Source organism: Oreochromis niloticus, linkage group LG10 (assembly GCF_001858045.2).
Source record: "Oreochromis niloticus isolate F11D_XX linkage group LG10, O_niloticus_UMD_NMBU, whole genome shotgun sequence".
NCBI lineage: Eukaryota > Metazoa > Chordata > Actinopteri > Cichliformes > Cichlidae > Oreochromis > Oreochromis niloticus.
In genome coordinates this window covers 24,106,016-24,130,702 of record NC_031975.2, presented here as the reverse complement: position 1 = coordinate 24,130,702, position 24,687 = coordinate 24,106,016, and the positions used below count along the sequence as shown (strand labels likewise).

General features: G+C 39.9%; 1 protein-coding gene across 2 annotated transcripts in view; it reads right to left on the bottom strand.

The window, feature by feature from the left end:
• Window positions 1-1,678: 1,678 nt before the first annotated feature.
• ppm1e (protein phosphatase, Mg2+/Mn2+ dependent, 1E) overlaps window positions 1,679-24,687 on the bottom strand; it is a 62,125-nt gene continuing 39,116 nt past the window's right edge. For both annotated transcript variants that reach the window (XM_019363677.2, XM_005456158.3), the window contains exons 3-8: window positions 21,547-21,668; window positions 15,493-15,692; window positions 13,010-13,198; window positions 12,574-12,717; window positions 11,489-11,582; window positions 1,679-10,421 (exon numbers count right to left, since the gene is read on the bottom strand). In XM_019363677.2, the coding sequence (XP_019219222.1) occupies window positions 9,499-10,421; window positions 11,489-11,582; window positions 12,574-12,717; window positions 13,010-13,198; window positions 15,493-15,692; window positions 21,547-21,668 (1,672 nt within the window). In that variant the 3' untranslated portion in view covers window positions 1,679-9,498. The remainder of the gene's footprint in view (window positions 10,422-11,488; window positions 11,583-12,573; window positions 12,718-13,009; window positions 13,199-15,492; window positions 15,693-21,546; window positions 21,669-24,687) is intronic.

The following is a 24,687-nucleotide window of genomic DNA, read 5'->3' as shown; positions in this document are numbered from 1 at the left end:
GCCAGAGATGGACTCCATGAGGATGACAAGAGGGCCCAGCGTCCTGCAGTGGGACCTACACCTCAATGCTACCATTCGTGCACCTGTTGGCACTTTGATATCCCTGAAATTTTACTGACTGCGTGTTACTTGATAACCAAGCAGTGTATATTATGCACAAAACTAAAGTATAATAAATCCAATAGAGATGGAATGTTTTTTAGTCTTTAATGGTTTTTTGTGGTCATTTTGATTAATATGTTTAATTGGATGTTTACATGAATGTGAGTCAGGCGTCACCAAACATATTATAATAAAGAAACGAGTAAAAGTAATACTGAAACAATTATTTTAAACTCAATCAGGAAACTGAAATTAAAAATGAAATTAAAATTAAACTAATAAAAGAAACTAACTAACGGGGTTTATAGTTGTCAGCTGGTGCCTGTGTGGAGGTGATTTGAGTACAGTGAACTCGCTGTCATGTTCCAGAAACCAGCTTGAGATTATTTGAACTTTGTGCCATGGTGTGTTTTCCTGCTGGAAGCAGCCGTCAGAAGATACAGATGGACACACTGTTGTCATAAATTGGTTGGTGGTCAAGAACAATACTCGAGTAGTATGTAGTGGCTAAATGATGCTCAGTTGAACCACTGATACAAAGCAGGATGGATCCACAGGGTCATAGTGCTTATGCCAAACCTTCCCATCCAAATGTTGCATCAGAAATTGAGGAACCATTTTTTCACTCTTCCATTGTCCAATGTTGAGTCAAATTGTAACATTACTTTCTTGTTCCCATAAGTGGAACCCAGTGTGATCTTCTGCTGCTCAACGCATCTGCGTCAAGGTTCAATTGTGTGGTGGGCTCAGAGATGCTCTTCCGCAGCTCGAAGCAGCATTCTCCTGTGACCTCTGATTTTCTGATTATACATTTGCATTAACAATCAGTTAAATTAGTTGTACGTAAAAAAGTGTACAGTGAGTATGTATTCAAATTAGACAAACCTGACGTGAAGTCGAAGGTCCTTAGCTGCTGCAAACAGGAGTCAAATATATTTTAGAAGACGTGGCCATCGAGGAGGACGACAAGCTGCTTATGTGAATAAGAAGTTGCGCATGAATTAAAGTTTATTTTGTGCTGTTCTCATTTATTTAATGTTTGTTAAAATCTTTAAACCTAGAAATGTTTTGATTCAGGTTGAACAATAATGAAGTGGTTGGCATTTGTTTATAGGGCAACTTATAAGTTTTTGTGATACTCTAGTTCTGGTTCTATAGGTGTCTCATAAGTCCCTTTGGGCTGGGTATAATGTTTTAAGCATCATATAATAATAAAATTTGATCAGTCAGTGAATCTATAAACCTGTTATGTTTCTAATTATCAACGAAAATATCTTCTTTAGGTTTATTTTTAAAACCAACCTGGTGTTTTTCTGGTGGGCCAAACCAGACAAAATGTGAAAAATGAAGGCAAAGAAAGAATTATATAATAATTATTTAAATGGCAATATTTTGTCGGTAGTTAATAATTTTACTTGCCAAATGTTCACATTTATTCCTGGAAACATGCCTGCAGATGGTCCTATTGATGCAAATGCTTCACAGCTATTAGATTCAATAAATTAAATGAGAACGCATCAGCCGACAGCCTTTTATGTCAGACAGTCACAGTTAAAGAAAAAGCATCAGCCAGAGACTTGGTCTAATCTTTATATACATAATTAGTCACCAGTTACAATACACATATTTATATACTACAGGAACACAGATAATACAGGTACTCAGTGTGTGTTTTACATTTTTTTATTATTATCATTTTTTCTTTACCTAACCTGCATGTTGAAGAAGAGCCAATCATGGGGTTTGTCTTCAAGCCTGGAGGACAAGAAGGAGAGAGGCTCTCACTCTCAGCCCTACTCCCAACTCACCACATATCCACTGGTCTACATTTGAGCAGTGCATAGGTCTCAGAAGTCATGACTCCTTTTCTAACGCACACAGATGGCTTATACAAGTTTAAACATCCTGCCTCTTTTATCCCAGCTCCTTTTTTTTTGTTTTTACAGAAGAAAGCTTCACATTCATTCTTCTATCTGATGCCAAAGCTGATCTGAGACATATTAGGACTCCTCTGCAGGTAAAATGAATGGGAAACTGACTTCAGGGACTCGCCCATTATGCCCTTTCAAGTATGGCTTAACACAACTGTATTTTGTTGCATCCTTCAGCAGAAGACAAACCCACAGAGAGCCTTTTAATGCAATGTCATTATTGCTTACAGAGTAAAAGAAAAAGCTTTTGTGTACATAGACACAGTGCAGATTCACAGAGGGCCCTATAGTTGGACGGTGATCATGGGAGAGCAGAGCCGAACCTCTGCTTGCTTTCATCATGAGGGCGGGGACACGTCCGACTCGGAGGAAATTTTTAAGAGCAAGCAGAGCGTGAGCGGGTCGGGGAGTGTAGGGTTTCTCGATCTAAGGTGGAGGATTTACCACAGGGAATGATGGCAAATGCTTTCCTTGCTTATACAGTGACAACTTCTGTGGTTTTTCAGTATGATGGGTAACACTGTATTCACATGAATGCAGCCAACGGGGTTCCTGGTCACTGAGAGCTGTCACGGTTTGAAAAACTGAACAACAGGACACCGAAAACTACAACTGCACTGCAAAGCAGGAGTGGGCACGAGTAAAACTAGCTTCAGAGTGTCAGTGTGCACACAGCAGTTTCCTATAGTAGAGCAGAACTGCCACCAAATATCAAAAACTCTTTAACATCAAAGGAGATCTCATTCTAATGAAAAACCATCAAACTTAATGTAATACAGTTTTATGTTGGAGCAGATGGTGCAGACTGTGTTTGCTGGATATTTAGTGTTTCTCCGCTTGAACAGATATGGCTTCAGGATCTAAAATAATGCATCTGAAATGTATTCAGGCTGTGAGCGGGTCACTCAAGAGACAGATATGCCACTATAGTCCAATATTTCAACCCTAAACCAAAGTAAAACTGTATTAAACTAAGCATTAGAGAAATGAATGTTAATAAAATGAAACTTTCGAGTCTCTCCTAGGAGTTATTCATTCAGAATATCTGGACCATTGCTTTAATACAAAAATCATTAAGTAGTGAATAATGGTGCGATTGTTCCTTTTTCTATGGTTTTGTACAGTTATGGTTACAGACCATTGCATCACTTCCATGCATTTGTATTTTGACTAACAACTGACCACTGATAGTATTACTACTATTTTTCCCCAGTTTGTTCAGAAGTTCGTGTTTTCCAGAGGATGAACCCTAACAACTTTGGACCCATGATTTCCCCTCTATCACCACCATCCATCTGTCCATCTTCCACTTATCCAATTCAGGGTCACACAGTGGGACCGGAGCCAATCCCAACCATCATGGTGAGAAGCAGGGTACACCCTGACAGATCGCCGATTAACCTAACATACATGTCTTTGCGACAGGAAGCTGGGGCACAGAGAAAGCCCCAGCCAGCTCATGGGCTTGAGCCCAAGGCTGTCTCATTGTGCTGCACCACTGCTCCACTATGCTCCCCTGCAGTACACAAAATATCATAGAAATGGACGCTGTCTTTTGGTGTTAGTGACATAATTTGAATCAGAGATTTTGGCCGGGATTTATAGGCTACTCGCTTGTGGACGCGCACCCATGCCTTTTTAGCTAACGGCTGGTGGATAGTCCAAGCTCCAGTTGCTAAGGTAACCCTGTAATGTATTTCCAACGGTGTCATATGTCCATCATTATAACAAGACCCTGTCACCCGATGGCGGGCTCTGCTTCCCCAGAGTTCGAGGCTTTGTGAAAGCTCTAATCTTTGAGCTAAAATGGTTGTGTTTGTAACGCAAACCTACTGATATGACTGGCATTTTTTAAGGCTGATACTAATAAAAAAAATCAAAGCTATTGCAAAAGATTAAGCCAATAATTTAATGTATGTTTTCCCCAGATTACTATTCTCATCTGGGAAATAGAGAGCAGGATGAGGATGAAACAGCAGCGAGGCCACAATCGGACAACACTCATCATCTCCTCACCGCCACCTCAGTGAGATTCAGACCGTCTGACTTTTTCAAGTAGATATCTCAACAGCTGATGGACTAAAACCATTGATTTACAAGACAGAATTATTATATGTACACTCCTCCAGCACCCAATTAACTCACATTACTCATAATATACACACATCCATTCCTAAGTGATTTTTTTATGATGACTTGATTTCCTTGGTTGCCTATCGTCTTCACGCTTCTGGAGACAAACACTGCAGCGACAGTCCCACAAAAAGAGATCCAGTGGCTGTAGTTTGTTGAGTGTCTCGACGGTACATTCCTCAAAAAACTATTCTCACCCTCACAAAAAAAAAACAAAACAAAGAAAAACACCTCATGTTGACCCTCTTCACCAAGTCTGTCAGGACATTCTGGGACATGAGGTACATTCTGCTCATGCTCGTCACTATTCAGTCCACAGGATGGTTACAGGAGACAACAGCAACAGGGTTAGTGATGCTGGGTGTTTTGTCAGCCAGTGAAAGTGGATGAACTGTTTACAGAACCAGGTTATCACTAACATTTGGAAAGAGTGGAGGTACAGTGTTACAGGAAGAATGAATGTGTCCACACAAAAGCGTAGCAACCAGATTTTTAGCCTTTCCAAACCTCAAAACACAAGAAACAAAGGTAAGTAATCCGATGGCGAGCAGGCCTCTTGGACCAGTGCATGGATTCACAGGCTGGAGGGATGGAGGAGGGGGCGCAGGTGGCTGCCATCCTTAAAGTGGGCTTCTATATGTTAGCATAGACAATGTAAAAGATGGGAGTAGCTTCCAGGCCTGAAAACTGAAGCCAGCATGAAGTGCCTTCAACATACATTCTTTTTAATGGCCACCAGGAGGTGAGTTCTCTGGCTGCAAAAGGACTTCTGGCCCTAGAGAAGCCTATGGAAAAATATAGCTCAGTAAAGAGTTTCAGGTCATATTAAATAAACCGTCAGGTTCAGCTTGTTAATTGTCAGAAAGGAGAATTATCCAGGGTATACTCACTGGCTAACAAGTTCTGATTGATCAGTTGTCGCATCGAGTTTCAAAACACTGAAAAAGTTCAGCTTCGTAACGTCATCGGGGCTACATCCATCTTTTATATTGTCTGTGCACTAGCTCGTATTGTAACCTCATTAAATAGCTGCAGTCTCACTGGTTATTGTTGTTTCGTTTGGTCACCCTTGATAATCTGGATTTGAAGTTGGACTTTAATAACAAATAAAGCATGGAAAATATGTAAAAAATATATAGGTGCACCACCTTTTTTTATATATCTACTCAACTGGATAACTAGCTAACTAGTATTAAAGCAGACTAAGAGAGAGATGGCACTAAATGAATCCAGATTATGTGGGAGAAACAGAAACAATGGTGGCTAATGGAGAACAAAAATCCAATTTTTGTGGCAAAAATCAAGAAACTTTAAAAAAAAAAAAAAATTTAAATCAGGTTTTACAGGTGATTTTTAATGTCTTAAGATAATTTAGATAATGATTCAAAATAAATATAATAAAATAAAGGCTAAGTCTTTGCTGAGTGGAAAGACATGCATGTTCTAAGACCTTAACCACAGGTCTTAAAACACAGCCACTAAAAACATTAAAATCACCAAACACTGGTTAGTCCTGATCCGAGCCTTCTTTCATGTGGGCTAACATTAAAAGTCCAATATTAACAACTGAATGTCATGTAGGATTTATACTGCTTCCATGTGTTTTTCCCTAAGCTTTAAAGAGGGTTGCATCAAAATACTTTACTTTTAACGTTTTTTGTTGGAGCTAATTAACTTTGCCTTCAGTACAAAAATAGTTTTCTTTTGTGAAAAAGTTAGCATTCTCAGTAGCTGGAGAGGATGGTAACCTTCTTGGACGTATAGTTTTAATCTGTCTTTAAACCTTATTTTTTATACAGTTTTTAGCTAGGTATGAGGGGATATCTGAGAACCTTTTACAAGGTTTTTGTTTCAAAATTGAATGACCCCATAAAAATATTAACCACAGCTGTTGTTTGAACTAAAGTTTGTTGGCCAGGAATCAATCAGATTAGTGCACGCTTCTGTATAAAATGTAAATATTTTTCAGAGTAAATTTTCAGTATCATTAGATTATAGCCATAGAGTATGGTGAGATACAAAAGGTAATATATTTAATGCAAAGTGAGATTAGATTGGGTTTAAGTGTTATTAGTGTCATTAGAAAGGGATTAATAAGTCCAATATGAAAAAAAACTGTCTTTGTAGTATTATCACATAAAGTCAGTCAGAGGATTATTGTTTGATGGCTACATGGTTGTTTGGTATTTATGATTATGAATTATTGTTTATAGGATCTGTACTGAGTGGAGTAAGATATAAAAAATGAACATAAATGGGAGAAATATCTTTTCAGGCAAAGTGATATAAAAGCTGACAGTGAAGATTTCTATGGCCTGATAAGATACCTGAAGTGAGCCTGTTGGACAGCACAGAGGGCCTCTCCATTGCAGAATCTAGATCAGATCCAATTATAAAGGCTCTGTGAAGCCATGGGAGTCAGCCACAGTGGATTTCTCTGACAGTGGCAGCTATTTGTCTATTCATGTGGTGTTGAAAGAATTGGAAAAATTAGCTACCAACTGCAAAACATGCCCTAAAGTTACAACAACTCTGAATGTCTGCAAAAATGTTGCTACGAGACAAATGAAACAAAGTGTTTGGCTCATACTGAGAAATCTTTGATTAGTGGTGCAAATTCACATTTTTCATACACATTTGTGATGAAAATTAATTTTGGAAATGTTTTTTTTATTTTTAACTGTTTGTTACTGTTTTTTTTATTTGCCATAACTTTGGATAACAAGTCAAGTAAATCAATATTAATTCATTATAGCTATGAATATGTGTGTGCACTTTTTAAAGCACTTAGTAAGAAAATACAACATGTCTTCTTTGTAGCATTCATGTTGTTTTCACATTAAATGCTATAGGCTACATGAACAGCGGAAGTCGGAAGAACAATTTTCCCAAATGGGACCATCTAAGGAGGATGCGAATGCACAATAGTAGCTGCACTATGTTATGTCGATGATATACTGTTATGCAGTGATTCATTATTTACATTTTGATAGCTGTCTCTTAGGCTCCTACGTTTTGGGGACACTGGCTGGGTCACTTTCTTAATGAGAAGTTGAAACCACTCTCACTTCTGTACACTTAGTTAAATAAGAAGCCACTGCAAACCAGATGCCAATTAGCTTAGCTTAGCTTGAAGACTGGAAGCAGGTACCTTACAACAAAATCTGTATGGGGCAGTGTAGCAGCAACGCCTCCTCCTGGTCTCTTACATTTGCTCAACATTTAAAAATGACATAATACTAACATAAAAGTGAAAGCCCAGTCAAAGCAGCATTATAAAACATTATAATGTACCTCACATGTATGATATCACCTCCACATTTTTCTATAACCTTACTTCAACGTTGCAAAACGTCTCCAGCTGGTCTGGTTATTTTGCTACTAGAGAATTATACAAACTTACCAAGTTATTATGACAAAATGTAACAATGTGGAATTATGTAATATGTTTGTTGGGTAGTAACATAATAGTCTGCCAAAAGGTAACAAAATATTAATGTTACAGTCTAGAAAAACTGGTATCAGACCCCACGTTTTTTAAAAATTTTGGAAAATTTCCTGTTTCTCTGAATTAATAAATAATACAGCTGGAAAATACTGCATGGTCCTCCTATCTTCATAGACATAGCGGTGATAGATATTGGTGTTTTATCCACAAGTAAGCATCAGTGAGCTGAGCCAATCAGCTGCTGGTAATAGCTTCATATTTATCAGACAGATGTGAGAGTGGTATCATACTTTCTTTTTGGCAAAATAAAAATGTTAATCTCTTTTGCTGTTAGAGCCTCGTGATATGACTGGGCTGAACGCACAAGCCAGACTTGTTTTTAATGGTGATATGAAACAATGAGTGACCGGGTGTATAAAGGACATGGGCCTCAGTAACTCAGTAATGTGGAAGGTATGGAACGCCTGTGGGAAAAATGCTTTCGTTCACTGGGTTTTCTGTAAAAAACAAAAACAGCCAAAACTATGATGAAATTATTATTTTTTTAAATACCCCCCGCTCTAAAAACCCCATTATCTCAGGAGCATATCACCATCTGGACTACATGGACTACATGAAGAATTTATTCAGGTAAGTGACTGCTAATCTTTTATAATCCGGTGCTAAGTGCTTTTATCTGTAGACAAATGTGGCTGGATAATGGCTGGGTCATTGACTGAATCGGAGGGGGCAGAACAGCGTGTGCTTCCAGTCCGAGAAACCAGGAGCAACAATTGTTCCGGCCTCCGCTTACGAATGTTATTCATCTGCCACCGAGGGATTGTTGAGGAGACAGAGAGGCAGGCTGCGCTATTAGAGCTTAATTTAATGCTGGGTCGCTCGACATTCTCAGTAGCTTTCTCAGAAGAAAAGATGATATGTGACACCTCGCCGTGCATTTATACCTGGGTATGACTGCACAGTGAGATGCAGAATTACAAAAAAAACGTGTGTGGATGATTACACTTAAAGCATGAAGTTCAGTTACAGCTACGGAGATAGATTTGACTCTTCCTGCCCCATCTGTCCACTTTGTGTGAATGTTTATAGAGCAAACCAGCAAAAGTAGTTTGGTGTTGGCTTATACATTTTATATATTGTAACAAGAGAGTAACAAGAAATGACAGTAAAGATGGCTAAAAAGGGATCCGATCCCTGCAGTGCATGATACTTTTGTCCACATACTTTTGACCAAGCCGTGAATTTTTTTTATTTCGTCCTCATTTTTTCCTTCTTCGAGTACCAGATTTAATCTTTTCTGTGTTGCATCTTCTTTCTTTTTAATATTGTCTCTTCAAAATAGTCTGTAGAGCGACCAAGCACATAAATTAATCTTAAATGTGTTCAGACTGAATATGTTTCTCATCAACAAAACTGCTTCTAAATGTTTCTGGTGTCCAGTTCTTTCTGTTATTTGCCTTTAACTCCTCACTTATACCCTCGTTAATGAAGTACTCGGACCTAAACTTTATGTGAGGTGCCTACGGTAAGCCGTGTCCTTCAGTCTGAACACATCTTATTAACCTGCACTTCCAGCTCTGGCTTCATTTTGACTGGTCAGTGGTCCCAATGGAGAATGCAGTTATGAGCTTTACCTACAGCATTGAGGAGCGGGGCTTGTGTTAATGGGCCAGCTTACAATTGGAAACATTTCAGCTTAGGACAGAGAGCACCACTCCTCTGACAGAGATTCAATAATCACATAACAACTGCAGGAGCTACAACTACCAACTATCAAAGAAAGACATGTTGACGTGTTGTTGAAGGCAAAGGTGGATGGGTGGACTGCGGGGCAGGAAGGAGGGCTGAAGAAATGAAGGAGATGGTTTGGTCTGGGTCACCTCTTCAGATGGTGGCATCATGGGGCAGTTGAGGCACTGCCACTCCGGATTTCCGGTTGGAGTAGCGCTGCATGTGGGGCAGCAGGGGGCCAGATGGTAACAGGCCTAGCAGCTCCCTGGATCTGCTTGGCAACCTCCGCCCCCACCGGCGACTACCATAACCGAGCTTGCGGCTTCGCCTCACTGCCTGGCCTAACAGCATGGCTGTGTGGGGCCACAGTGGGTCCGTGAAGCTAGAGATGCTGGACTCCTGAAAAGGGACACAGGACCTGCGCCTCAGTGCGCGTTCTCGGAAGATGTGAGAGGCAGCGAAGAGGTCGGGGCTAACGCCGAAAGAGCCACGGGTCAGCGAGATGCGGCCCTCCAGCGCCGGCCCCAGCAGGCTGAGGCTAGTTCTGTCCGTGAACGAGTCAGTTCGGTCTTCATAGCCAAGGTCGGCGGGCGCTGAGCACTGCTGCAGGGGCCAGCCTCCACGGCTCTTCCCCCCATTGTCCGCATTGCTTCCTCCCTCTCCGCCGTCACGCTCTACCCTGACCGCTTCATCTTCCTCCTCCTCCTCTTCTTGCTCCTCCTCCTCCACCTCTGCTACCTCCTCCTCGTCCGCCACCTCTCCCTCCACCACACCCTCCTCCTCCTCCTCGGTGCTGGTGGGTGGCGGCGAGCGCGGGTCCCGCAAGAAGACCACTATGACAGTGATATTATCGCTAGAGCCCGCATCCCGGGCTGAGGCCACCAGCTTGTGAGCTACCATGGTGGTGTCCCCAGTGTTCTCCTGGAGATGATCACTGACCACGCGCACCGCCTCATCTGGATTCACCGTGTCCCAGAAGCCATCGCAGGCCAGAATCAGGTAGTCTTCTGAACCATCCAATGGGAAGACGCCATGGTCTGCATCACCACAGATGTAGGGTTTGTGCTCCGAGTCACCTGTCAACACAGGTAACAGTTTAATCTGTGAGGATCTGCTCAGACTAAGGTAAAAACATTCAGGAACAGGAAAAAGAATCTAGTAGGAAATTATCTAAAATAATAACATTAAAGATGTGTTTTAGCATCTCAGAGAGGCTCATCTCCTTATGAAGTCTGAATACAGGGACAGCCAAATAGTCTGAATACACCAGGGTGAGTAGTGTTGAGATTTATTTGGCTACTCAAATCTTCTCATTGCTCATCTCCACAGTCACTCAAATTTCTTTCAGACTTGGTTCAGACTAGGTGTTTTTTTGGGGACCTGAGTAAGTGCAGCACCTCTCTTTCTGCCTTTTTTTTGGGGGGGGGGGTTAAAGTTGTTCTCTATTAGAGTGACTGCTGCCTTACTATTACATTTAACACCCTACCTTAAATCTAACTCTGTTTTAGGGTTAAATTGTAACTTTAACCCTAAAAGAAATCTTTATCTCTCATGTTAGTTCTTGAAGGGATGTGAAAAAAATAAGAGTGAACGGAAACATCAGGGTTAGGGGTAACTTTTCCTTTCCCTCACTCTGCAGCTCTAAAACTAAGTCTGGTTCTCAAAAAGATAGCTGGATCAATTTTTCTGTAAAGAAGCTACTTTTGGCTGCTCCCTTATTCACAAAGGGTCACCACAAAAGGTAGGTCTGCATATTTGATTGGTAGATTTTTTTACTTCCTGACACGAACCCTCAAAGGGATTTGTGTCTGTATTCCTCAGACTGAACCGGGGAGTCTTTCCTTGCCAGGTAAACGTGTAAGCTGCTAAACATGGATACGCTTTTACGGATGTGTTTTAATGTCATTTTATTCATTTTTGTCTTTCCTGTAGCAAATGACTTCTGTCGTTGTTTTTGGATGAGCGGTTTTCAAGAAGGGTACCACCCACAACCTGCCCACAATGTGCCCACAATCACACATATTTCTCTTTTCAAAAGAGAAACTTTATGATTAACTCAATGTGACACATTAAGGGGTCATCTATGAAGCTACAAAAATGTATGAGAAATGTGCAGTAAAGAGAACGTTCATGAAAAGTTTACCTATCGCTCTGGATACAGACAGGCTGCCATTGACCCTCCACGTGCCGAACCAGATCACACAACCTCCGAGAGCCTCGATCCTCTGCTTCTCATCCTGCAGACACAAAATGATTGCAATCATCTTATGCTGCCGTTCTGCAGCAGAAAGCTCAGTACTAAAGTACAATGCTTTGCCCGCCTCTGCTGTGCACTTAAAATCTGACATGCTGGTGCTGTTTTTAGATTAATGATGCGGGAAACAGGCTGGGACGTAGCAAGGAAGGAGGATGGTGTCCTGTGTTACTATTGTTGTTGCAGAATTAAACAAAGAAACACATGGTGAGCAATAACGGAGTGGAAATTTTGCGACGAATTACAACAATGAACAGGAAGTGGAAAGCTCATGAAGCGCAAGTTTTCCTATATACAGATTTTTAAATGAGTTCAGTTGTTTGACTACGACGTGCACCTTTCAGGTACTCAGCAGGCATGTGGTATAATACTGCTCTCACGTTTGGTTTTGAAATATAAAACTTTGGCAGAAATCACCCTAAAATATCACTAAATAACACATTATATCTCATTTGTTCTCATTTTTTTTAAAAGAAAAAAAGAAGTGTAAATTAACAATGTGTTGTTTTATCTGAGTTTATTGGTGCCAGAATATTTTTTTGGCTGTAACTATTAATCTACGAAAGTTCTCACCGCCTGCCAACTGCTCAGAGAAAATAAATATTTTGCCACATAACGCCGTAAAATGGAAACTCGACGTTTTTACACTTCAGTACTTGTGCCGATTAAACCAACACAACACAGTAACTGCATCTTTACATAATTCAAGTGCAGATATGATTAATCTGAAATCCATCTAAGTCAAAATGCACCAACGTATAAAACAACTCTTTATTAAAGATGATAAATTATTGTTATTTGTCTTATCCTGGACACTGTATATTTAAGCAAGTTTACATCTGGTTGACTGCCCCTCACAAACAGAAGGTCAGAACAGCAGGTAGGCGTGGCTGCTAACAGAGTTTCTACAATCCACAGAGAAACTCATAAATGACTCATCATGTCTGAGGTATGAGGAGAGCGAGTGATCTCACCTCTCTGTCTGGTTTATGTGGTTTCATCAGCTCCACCACCTGCCCTCTCCTGACCAGAATGACCTGGGAGTCTCCAAGCCAGGCCACGTACAACGTCCGGCCCCGCAGGAACGTCACCACGCCTGTTGTGCCACAACGTAGGTTCTGCCAGACAGACACATGTCACAGTGTTCAGGTAACAACTCAAGAGCAGCTGCGTCACCACAAATACTTAGAAACGAGTAGAAAAACATGTTGAGAACATTGAGCTATTTAGAAAGATACCTCTGTCTCATTCTTATTAAAATTGGACTAGTTGTTGGAATTATACTCATAGCATAAATATAATAAATAAATAGTGGTATTCATCATTAGTAAACTTAACAGTACTTCATAGTTTAGGAATACTGTGCAGTAAATACTACTAAATGGTTTCGTCCTTGGATTATGTGGTTACCTCTCGCGAGGCCTTCTTCACGAAGCGTTCGTCGGTGACTTTGAAGGCTCTGCAGAGCGCCTCGCTGGGGTCCTGGCTGAAGGATTCCTGCCGGACTAAGTTCACGTGAAGGTGATTGGCTGCATAAATGGCAGCATCCACACCTCCGTGACCGTCAAACACAGCAAAGAAAGCCTGCTCTTCCTGATCCTGGCAGACGGGAAAAAACGTGATTTTGTAGGCTGGACTGCATGGCGTGAAACTCCCATATCACAAAAACAAATTTACACAGTTATCTATTTGGCATTATACTTTTGATATAGTCCCTAAATACAGTAAACTCAAATGACTTCATAAGCTAATCAGTCAAATGATGTAACGTAATATTGAGACTGCAAATCACAATTTGGATATTACAATTACAAATTACTATATGCAATATTTGCTAAGGTAATATATATAATATAAGGAATTATAGGTATTTAAATGCCACATATGCGTTCTTTTAGCATGTTGGTGGGTAGTTGCTTGGCACCAAGATGATGAAATAAGATCCTTCAGGGGCCTAAGATGTACCTGGCTGCTCAACGTCTGATCATGTAGGAGGAGTTTAGAGGCAACCAAACAAAGAGAGAGGGAGAGACTGGGTGTTTAATATGATTTGTGCCAAATCGACTGCATTCTTTCTTATTGCCAGCAGGGGGCGACTCCTCTGATTTCAGATTTCCTCTGATTTCAGAAAACATTTTACTATGGAGTTTATGGTCCTAATGTAAGTTTTCGAGCCCTATTTCATCAATAAATAATTAAATAAAAATAAAATTGTTTGTTACAATCTAATTCAGAATAAAAATAATAAATATGGTATGCTTAGGACATATGGAAGGCTGCTAAAGTCCAAACTGTGAACTGCATTATCTTGCAAATATTTTCCAGACAGGAGGAATTTTATTAATGTATTTATTTTATTATTTATTTTAATTTACCTATTAATTTTACTTTGGGGTAGTTGTTGACTTCATCCTAATGTTGAACAACTGCTGTTTGCTAACTTGGTTAGCTTAAAGAGAGGATGTTGCATTTTAGTCGTGGTATGCTTGAATTAAGAAACCAGTACTATCTAGTACTTGATCATCAGAGTAATCAATATTACAGACAAGAAGAGCTTTACTAGTAGTCAAGGTAAACTGCAGATATTTGTCTAAAGTTAATTTACATCCACCTTCATATATATATATATATATATATATATATATATATATATATATACTCTTTTAACAATGGTGGATGTTCACAGCTTTCTAATAGTGGGATTAGCATATGTACATGTGCTGCTTTAAATGTTCCATTTCAGACAGTTTGAGTAGGTGGATCCTTCACATTTCTTTTGTTTTGGACGGATATAAACATATAGGCTCAGAAAAAGAACATTTTCTGATATCTTTACATTTTGACATCATTTTAGACTCCTACACCTTGTCCAAGTTTGAGCATTCCTATTGATAGAAAGCCACTATAAATGGAGCCATTGTTTCCATAAAATTGTTCCAACTCCCTGATGGAGGCTTATATGCCAAAACGTGTCAGTTTTTTGTTTTTTTAAGGACCAGTGCTAAGAAAAAAAAAAGAGATTAGTTGTTATTTGAAAGACAGATGTCAGTTAAATCAGATTATCTTTATATGGTCATTTCAGGCACGGAACTCTAGCTACAAGGAAAGAAGCCCCACCCACATGCTCTTCAAATTTTCTTTTTGTTGGGAAGGGCAACCAATCATAAAAAAAACCTAGCTTGAAATGCTTGTTGTTGCTAACAGAGTACAAAAATAGAAACAAGGGGCCAGAAATGAGCATTAAAGCCCCCTTTAATTTCAGCTACCTTTAGTTTAGATGTTGTATCTGAAAGTCCTGAGGCCTAATGTTAGAGAAAGGTGGTCTGATATTAAAACAGACAATGGCAACCATCAACATCAAAAGAGCTCCTCTTACCAAAGAAAAGGAAAAAAAGAGCCGCACACAGAGGTGACGGCGGGGGCTGACGGTGGACAGATAGGATAAAAATAATATACATAGTATATGTGTTAATGTTTGATCTAATATTGTAATGTTAGTGTTGTTTCTGGATAAACAAAAGTAACGTTGGTCCAGGTTCAACATTGTAGTGATGTCATTGTTTTGCGATGTGGAAAGACCGTCACACCACACACAAAACCGTAACCCTAACCTATAGCCCCTTAATCCTAAACCTAACCTAACCTTTCCCTGAGTAGACATCAGCAAGTTTTTTTGCAAGTCGCAAAGCTATGACATCACAACAATGTGATTGGTCAGTTCCAATGTTGATCCCGGACAATCGTTATTGTGTTGATCCAGGATAGTGTATTAATCAGGTTATGATTGACCGTAATTCTAACCCATGGCTCATGAGCTGCAGATTGCTGACCTCTGGCCTAGCGTAACATATTTAATACATGAGTTTTTGTGAGTTTTTGACACTAACCCCTACCTGAATATTGAAGAGTGTGTTGAAGTCAGGGATGATGACGTGCTTGTCCTCCATCTTGCGCCTCATGTTCTTGATGGCGTGGATGGACGTCTCATAATATGGTTGTGGACGGCGGCGGAAGGGGAGCTCCTTCAGCCAGAGGCAGCACGTCTCAAACAGTCTATTAAACACCAGCCGGGCCAGCTTCACAGACTCCATCTCTGACACACGCAAACACACACACACGATGAGCACATTGCACTTTTGAAAGTGTACTCTACAGAGATGTATCTTTTGAACATCAAACAGTGCGTCTCTAGGTGCTTCTGAAAGCTGTCTGAGAGGCGATCGCTCAGTCTGCAGTAACAATAGCTTCTAATAGTGATGCAGAGTACTGGAAAGATAAAAAAATGTGCATGAATCACTCTTACAGTTTAATCCAATTTTCTTACCATAGCGAAAGTAAAACAATATTTCGGTTACCCTGAAATGGAACATCTGTAAATCAGTGATCATTTTTGTGACCATTTCAATTTATATGATAGTTATTTATTTCATTTAAGGAAAGGTTTAATGTAGGCTTGCAAGAACTGTTTGAGGTACAAAGTACATTTATTTTTTATGTCAATTAGCTGTTCCTCAATGAAATGTCAGGAAAACACAGAAAATCTTCAGTGTAGTTTCCCAGAGTCCAAGGCAACATTTTTAGATGTCTAATCATCTAAAACTCCAGACATTCAGTTCACATTTACATATAAACTGCAAAGATTCATGTTTGAGAAATTAGAAAACACCTGGTGTTTTTGCTGTTCAAAAAATAATGAAGGGAGCATTTATCGTCACAATATAACACAACTTCAGGGTTATCAATCTGTCCAGTTAGGAAGAAGAAACCATTCTGAATCCATGTCAGCTACTTTGGTGGAAATCAAAGTGAGTACAGGTGCATTTGAGAAGAAACAACAAGACAAGCTCTAAACAGGGGATGGTTGTGCAGATGGTGCTTCAGGGATTCGCTCTCTCCTTCTCCTTCCTGACTGATTTTTATAGTTTTGCTTTTTGCTGGTGTCTTTGTCACTGCTAGCAACAGGGGACAGGACCTGCAGCACAGTCTGGTTGCCCAGGTAGACCAGCTTCTCCAGGATTTTAGACAGCATCTGTCTAATGAGCTCAGTGTAGACCTGCCAGCTCTGTTTCCTGGTGAAAGCCAGTAGAAGTGCATTTTTCTCATCTATGAGCACAGGCCCCACTCTAGGACGTTGGGACCTCATGCACGTGAATATCCTGGCCAAGGTCATGATTTACAGGACTTTGGCAGTTTTCCTCCTGTTCTTCCACACATAAAGGAGGAGATCCCAGCCCTTGTGAGCCCTTGTCTTGCTCTCCTACAGCCCATCTCCTTATATCTCCTCCACGCTCTTCACACAGGAAACCTTCTTTTGATCGTGGAGAAGCAGAACTCCCTGTGCAACAGATACCATCTCGTGGTAACAGCAGTGATCAGGACACTAGCGAAAAGCAAAACTGTAGAAAAAAAAAGAGCCACGGAGGAGAAGGAGAGAGCAATGATCTGTGGCCACCACCTGCAAAAACACTCCCTTTCTGGAGCTTGTGTTGTTGTTGCCTTTCAGTGCACCTGCCGTCAATTTCATTTGCATCAAAGCTAAAATGGACTCGCAGTGGTTTCTCCTTCCCGACTGGACAGATTAATATCCCAGACGTTTGTGTGTTATACTATGATGATCAAGTGCTCCCTCAATTTATTTGAGCAGTGCATTAAGTGATTACATAAATGAGCATAAATGCATTTTCTGGTAACTGATCAGGATACACCATTGCAGGGGTGTGACGTCTGTGTCTGTCACCATATCAATTTATTTTAATTTACTGACTCGGTCTTCAACAAAATGTCAGTAATTAAGTTCAGTTCTCAATATTTGATAGGGGGGAATTTAATAGCTGAAAATAAATCTGTGCTAACATTGTTATCTTGCTACTTCTTTGTTCCACTTTGCCTATATTTTCCTCTGACAGGTTTTTCTCATACTGGCCAGATGGAGACGAGAAAAGAAAGTTAATGAGTCAGGTTTTGAACCCTCAGAAGAAACATCACAGACATCCGATCATTTCAACATCAGCAGATGGTGATTCATAATCATCATCCGACTGTAGTAATAATCTGCAGTTTGTGCAAAACCTAAAGCGAATGTAAAATCTGAATTTACTGAATTTTGTTCCAAAGTCTAAAAATCTAACAAAAACAAATTCTGCCCTAAATCTGCAGTAATTTAATTACATGTAAATTTTCGATGTAATTTTGTTACATATCTACAATGTAAAATGTTACTTTTTAACATTTTAATGTTTTCAAATGAAATTTACTTGGTTGGTCTACATTCAGTTTACATCAAGAGCATCACACCTTTTTATTGCTTCATGTTTAATGGGGGTGAAGGATTTCTTCTTTTTTTTAGATCTGATACTTGATGAGACTTAAAGTTCAGCAAAAAGAAAAAAATGCAGGGGCTCATGTTATTGCACAGGTTCAATAATACAATATCTATAAGAAACAAGATTTAATCCAAGTCCTTATATCGACTCTGCAAACACTTTGGCTGACGCTGACAGTCCCAATGTTTTGGTTGCACCGTGGCCTTTTTTATCCTTACTGCAGTTTTCTGGACAAGGTTTGATATTTTTCCTGATAGCAGAAGACAAATTGTCAGTAACATTTACCAAAAGCTGTTTTGTGAGAGAACAGTAGCAGAGCAGACGCATTAGTTTGCATTGCTTGTATTGCCTTTTTATTCCAAACAAGACGTTTTTTAGGACAATTTCTTTTCTTCTTACCCCCACAACAGTTAAAGAAACATGGGTGAAATTAAAGTACTCCTTTATCCCTGGGTAGTCCCTGCACATCTTCCTCTCAGAGAGATTTTACAGGGTGAATTAAACTAAAAGGTTCTTGTCTAAATTTTTCTGCTGTGTCAAAAAAAAAAATCCAACAATGACATTTGAAAACTCCTCATCCCCTGGAGGAAATTACACCCTTGTGAACAGAGGCACTCCAGGGGCCTGTTTTACTTTGTCAGAAAGGCAAAGTCACTGGCAGATTTCACTCAGGTACACAAGTTAGTGGAACAGAGGCGAGCCTGTAAGCGGAATCAGCGCTCGCTGTAATAACCAAGTCTGTGCGAGTATGTGAGCGTGACCTACTAATGCTAGCTGCAGGTATTATAGTCTATCCTGATTTTTCTCTCTCTTCTCGCTGTCACTCTGCTTGAAAAATATGGCATCAGCGAGATGGAGAGCCAGCTGGTGCTGCATCCCATTCCCCCCACTCATCCTCCTTTTTAAAAGTATGTGCACATCAAACCCAATGTCCTGGTAATAAACTGCACTTTGTTAGCCGAATGTTTCACGCTCTCCTCCCGTCTGTCTTGCTCCAAATGGAGATGTTGTAAAGGTCTATTCATAACACCTTGCAAATAGTTGGAGAAAAAAAAAGAGAATTGTGGCGTGCAATGAAGCGGCATCAAACAGGATGTGATCGGCTGTTACACAACACAAGAAGCACAAGCAGAGAGATGGTGGTGGTGGTGGTGGTGCACTCTGAGCCTCACTACAACTCCAGCAAGAGCAGAACATTTACAACCTTTCCACAGCTCCTGATGCTGGATTCACCGTATGCTCTTCACACGCTTAAGCAGGAGAACTAAAGAGAAACTGGTGTAATGTAATGGAAACAAACCCAGTCTTTATGCTTTTATGGTTTTAGTAAATAATGAGTGTTTTTGGTAATCGGATTGCATTTATATTTTTGTACTTTTTCTATTTATTTATTTAATTTTTTTATGTTTATCTTTGTTTGAGATTCTATGTCTCATCTGACGTTCTCTGCTCCTTTTTAATTGCTCTGTTGAGAATAAAGTGTTTTTTGAATTAGAATTAGAATTTGATACGTACAGTTATAATTTCTTACTCACTGTAAGAAAAAACAACATCCCTGACATATGTTAGCAATACTAGATTTTTGTGGCTGTTAGCAAATGATTGGCTGCATGACAAATCAAATATGGTTAAAAACATGTTTTCAAAGAATAAATCATTTTTAATTAAGGGATATTTGCACGTGCCGTTGCGATATTCTTATGTATGTATGTTTCCTACCATGAACCTTTGAATTTACTTCTCCTACAGCTTTTAGTATTTTGCAGAAATAGGTCCATTGTTGTGGCATGGATAATGGCTGTCAGTTAATACCTCTATGTTTTTTACTTTTTAACATTATCAGATTTGATTTTATTGGAATTTGGTGCTAACAATTCCATAACTAGGCATCTCAGTTTAATATTTAAATATTAAACTGAGATGCCTGTTTGTGTAATCATAGAGACAATTTCCACAATGGAAAATGGAAAAAGCTATATTTTATAGCTATATATAACTTATACACACATACAGTGGCTCAGAGTAGCAGAGTATAATTTTGTCTAAATATAAGTAATTATGTTTGAAAGGTTTGTGGGTTTTTTCATCTCCTTTTTGCACAAATGATTAAAAACAACAATAACTTACATTAGAACATACACTCAATGGCCAGTTTATTAGGTACGCACTGCTTGTACATTTCTTTATGCCACAGAGTCAACATGATGCTGGAAACATTTCAATTTTGCTCATATGGACGTGATAGCATCACACAGTTGATGCAGATTTGTTTGCCCCGTTGAACCACCAGTCCATTTGAGTACAGTGAACTCAGAAACGAGTTTGAGATGATTTAAGCTTTTTTACATGATGTGTTTTCCTGCTGGAAGCAGTCATCAGACGATGGGTGGACTGTGGTCATAAAGGGATGGACATGCTCATCAACAGTAGGCAGGCTGTGGTGTTTAAATGATGCCCAGTTGGTAGTAAGAAGCCCAAAGTGTGCCAAGAAAATATCCCCCACACAATTACACCACCGCCTGCCTGAAATATTGATACAAAGCAGGATGGATCCATGCTTTCATGTTGTTTATGACCCTACAATCCAAATATAGCAGAAACCAAGACTCAAGACAAGACAGCAATTTTAGTGAGCCTGGTGAACTGTAGCCTCAGTTTCCTGTTCTTAGCTGACTAACTACTGATATTAATGTAGTCCATCTGTTTCAACATTCAGAGTTGCTCTTCTGCATATCGGTTGTAACAAGTGGTTATTTAAGTTAATATTCCCTTCCAGAACTGATGCTCAGTGGATATTTCCTTTTTTCTGAGTATTCTCTGTAAATCCTAGAGATGGCTGTGTAGTAGATCAGCAGTTTCTGAAATACTCCACCAACAACCACACCACCAGGATTAAGAGAACAAGCTACAGTTTAAGGACACCCTGTAAAAGTAAAGGTATCTGTGCTGTTAAGACAATGTAATTAAACTGTGTTTTCCTCATTGATTTTTGACAAATCAAGAGTTTATAGATTAACATGAAAATGGCAAACATAGCAACACTTTATACTGTCAATACTGAACGGGTTCCTTTACTTTAGTTCCGAAAGGAGTCATTAAGTTAAAAAACAAGACATTAATACATCATTTCAGCTTATTTTAAAAATAAAAAAAACCAAAAGGACAGTTGCCTTTGAAAACAGCTGGCAATGTACATGTTAAACAGCACTTCTTTGGGACTATTTTTGATGGCGGACTAACACATATCTCGTCCTCTGCAAAACATGACAGCTGACAAACTGACAGCCTAATTGCAGTTTGAGCAGATGTTGACTGTTGAAGGTAATTTGTATATCTTTGCATGCTCTATTTTCTCCAGGATACAGCTTTCATGTAGGTTGAAACCATTTTGATGTAAATATGCTGGCCATTGTTGGATTTAGTACACCCTGGCTGACAGCTTTGGGTGTGCTTCGGAGTCTACTTTGTGCCCTCTAGCGGTCAAACACCTCTCTGTGCAGCTTTGTGGGGGAGAACTGGGACAAAGCCCTGGTGGTTATATGCCTGTGTGCATGTGTGTGGGATGAAGTGAGAGAGAGACCTAATTTGTGCGAGAGAGGTCTCGTGGGCTCCCCGGGGACTCACGTGGTAATGGGTCAGCTCCATCTTCTACAGTCTTATTGAGGTGGTGAATGGAGAGGTCAGTCTGCAGGAGGCTGTCTGCTGTGGCTCTGGCCAAGGCGGCAGCCAGGGAGCATGGGCAGTTACTGTGGTGAGGAGAGACGACACAGTTAAGAATGGGTCAGAAAGAAAAGTCATCTCACATCATCGACTGACAGCATGATCTAGGTTTATTGGGAAATATATTCAAGGATCCACAATACTAACATGCCGGAACAAACAGCATTACTGATGCTTTCTTGGAGCCTCAACACAAACAAGTTTTGGCAGGTATTATTGGCTGGTTTTGGCTCGTCACAGGTGTGGGCATCAGCACAGATACTGCATATCTGATTATAAGCAATAAGAAATGACAGCACACAGATCTCAGAAATATACATCTGTGGTAATTTGTCTGCTTCAGGGCAATCACGTTTTTACATACATATATTTAAGCAGTAAAATTATTAAAAATGTAATTCATGCCATGAATTAAAAGTCATGTAACAGGGCAAACCCCCACTCCGGCAGGCTGAAAGATGATCTAGTGCATAGATGCTAAAAAATTGCAGTTCTTCTAGTCACCACTTGAGGCTGGCTCCAAAAACGAGTCAGTCCCGATATACTCCCATGTTAAAGAATGCGTTTGCAGCCTGGTACAAAAAAGGGTTGGGTCTCTATGCACAGTTTCCTCCTTTATATTAACTGTAAGGGAGGCGATTTATTTTTCATCCATTTTCATCCACACATCCATTTGCACACTGGTGAGGCTTAATCTTGGATATGGCTTTCTTGATTGACATATGTGCTGTAACTGCTAGCTATGTGCTAGGCCTCACCTCCACTATTCAAGTTTTTCAGTCATGGATTATCTTTGAGGCACATGATGCTGTAGGGTCAGTGAATAAGAGCTCAAACACATAAAATCAGTCGGGGCCCATTTAACAAACACAGGGCCAATCACCAATTTCACAGCAAACACTTGCCAACGGGTCAGGGATTACATTTTTTTTTTCTCTAGAAACCAGAGTGTTGTATCACGTCCAATATGGTGGACCAGTCTTGAGAAATATGACATCACACGAGAAACCTAAACAGAATTTATTACATCAGTGATTCTAAAAGTGTGGATTACCGCCCCCTAATGGACACTGCTGATGAGCCGTACGAGATATTTCACAATAAACAAAACACCTTTAACTTTACACTTTGTAATTCTGTTTGAAATTAACATCAATATTTAAAATATAGGTATAAAATATAAATCAAATATAAAATACAAAGGCCATTTTTAAATAATCGCAGTTAAACAAAGCCATGGAATTTAAATTACATGTTTTTAGAGCTACAAACTACAAAAAGCAAATCATAAATGGGAAATCACCTCATCTTGGTTTGTGTGTGTGTGTGTGTGTGTGTGTGTGTGTGTGTGTGTGTGTGTGTGTGTGTGTGGCTGCAGCATGATTAAATTTGGGCACTCCCTGAATTCTGATATCATGCATGTCATCTGTGGAAAGCCCACGTGCGTATTTGCCTTGAAGGATTTTAAAATATTATAACGCAAAGTTCTGCTTAGTGCAGCAGAATATCACAACATCTGGCCACATCTGCGCACGCTGGAGAAGGTGTGCCTTTTTCTTAAGGTTAATGAGAGCTGGGGGGGGAGGGAAGGAGGAGGAGAAGGAGTGGGAGGAAGCAGAGGAGGGTCGTTTGAAGGACTGAAAGCTTGCTGTACATGAGTCACCACGATAACTAGGCCACATCCAGATGCAGGTAACCATAGTAACCCAATGTCTGGATGGTCTCCATAGCACTCAAATTAACTTGAAAATAAATCTGAACTGAAGTGATGTTAGCTCAATGGCTTTTTAATTAAGGAGCCACAAGCAGTGAAAAATGACTCTCTTGAACTGGACTGATACGATAATCTGATCTGGTCATCTGCCAGTCACACCTGAAAATCCTTCAAGCATTCACACAATCTAAAACTTCTGGCAGGTGTGTTGAGGAGCTCTGATTTTGGTTACATGATTTGTTAATGAAGCAGTAATGTTGGTTTTAAAGAAAGCAGGGCATGATCGAACAAAGGTTCAAACCAGGAAACAGCACCTGAGGCTGTGCGCTTCTCTGGGGGTGATTCATTAAGTGGGACAACAGATGGGAGGCAGCGAGTGTTCAGAGGTTACTGTGCTGAAAGAGAAACTTACAAACTGAAGTATATATGTGTCCAAAAAATTTGCCATGCTATATGCTAAACATATTCTAACACCCTATGCTTACATCAGCAGAATATACACGGCACACCCAGAACTACCAACTATGTAAGGCTGTAATCAGCAAAGTGGTACTTTTGAGAAGTTTCCCTTCAATGCTTTCTGTGCCTAGAGACCAGTCGGTAACCTCCAGTCTCTACTGGAAAATGTGTATCCCAGGACAGACGGGTTGCTGGAGCAAATCTATCACAAATAAGTATAAGGTGTTGCACTGAAAACCTCCTTGCGATTGCTTTGGTTGCTAGCAGGTCGGCATGGTCGCCTGCAGTTTGAATGGATGTCAGTGCCTTGTCTGCAAAAAGATAGTACTCGATCAGCTGTAGTGAGACTTTCTCGTCAACGTAAAAGTTGTGCCTTACCAATGCAACCAAACATGTTTCAAAAAGCAATAAGTTAGTGTCTTCCATGACCAAAACAATCACAAGGAAGTTTCGGTGCAGCAAACCACTCACCAACTGGTTGGGGAGTACACATTTCTCCCTAGCAACCAGAGGTTGCGAGTGAGTTGCTGACTGGTCTCTATACCTATGATTGAGGACACTGGATTATATTAACCTGAAACCTTATCTTTTGCTAAAGTTGACCGAGTAGTTTTGGTACCTCAACCAAACTCTGCTGCAACTAAAAAGTGACACAGATCACTCAAGAGTGAAAATATTGAATCAAAGTAGGTCTAAAAATCACTACCGACACTGTTTCCCAAAGAGTTGAATCATTTTTTTTGGGTTGCTGTGCATACGTGTGGGTGAATGGAAATGGAGATAAACTAACCCTTTATTAAATTAAAGATTAAATAATACGATTAATAAATTGCTCGGACACATAAATATGATTAGTTATCTCAGCAAATTTC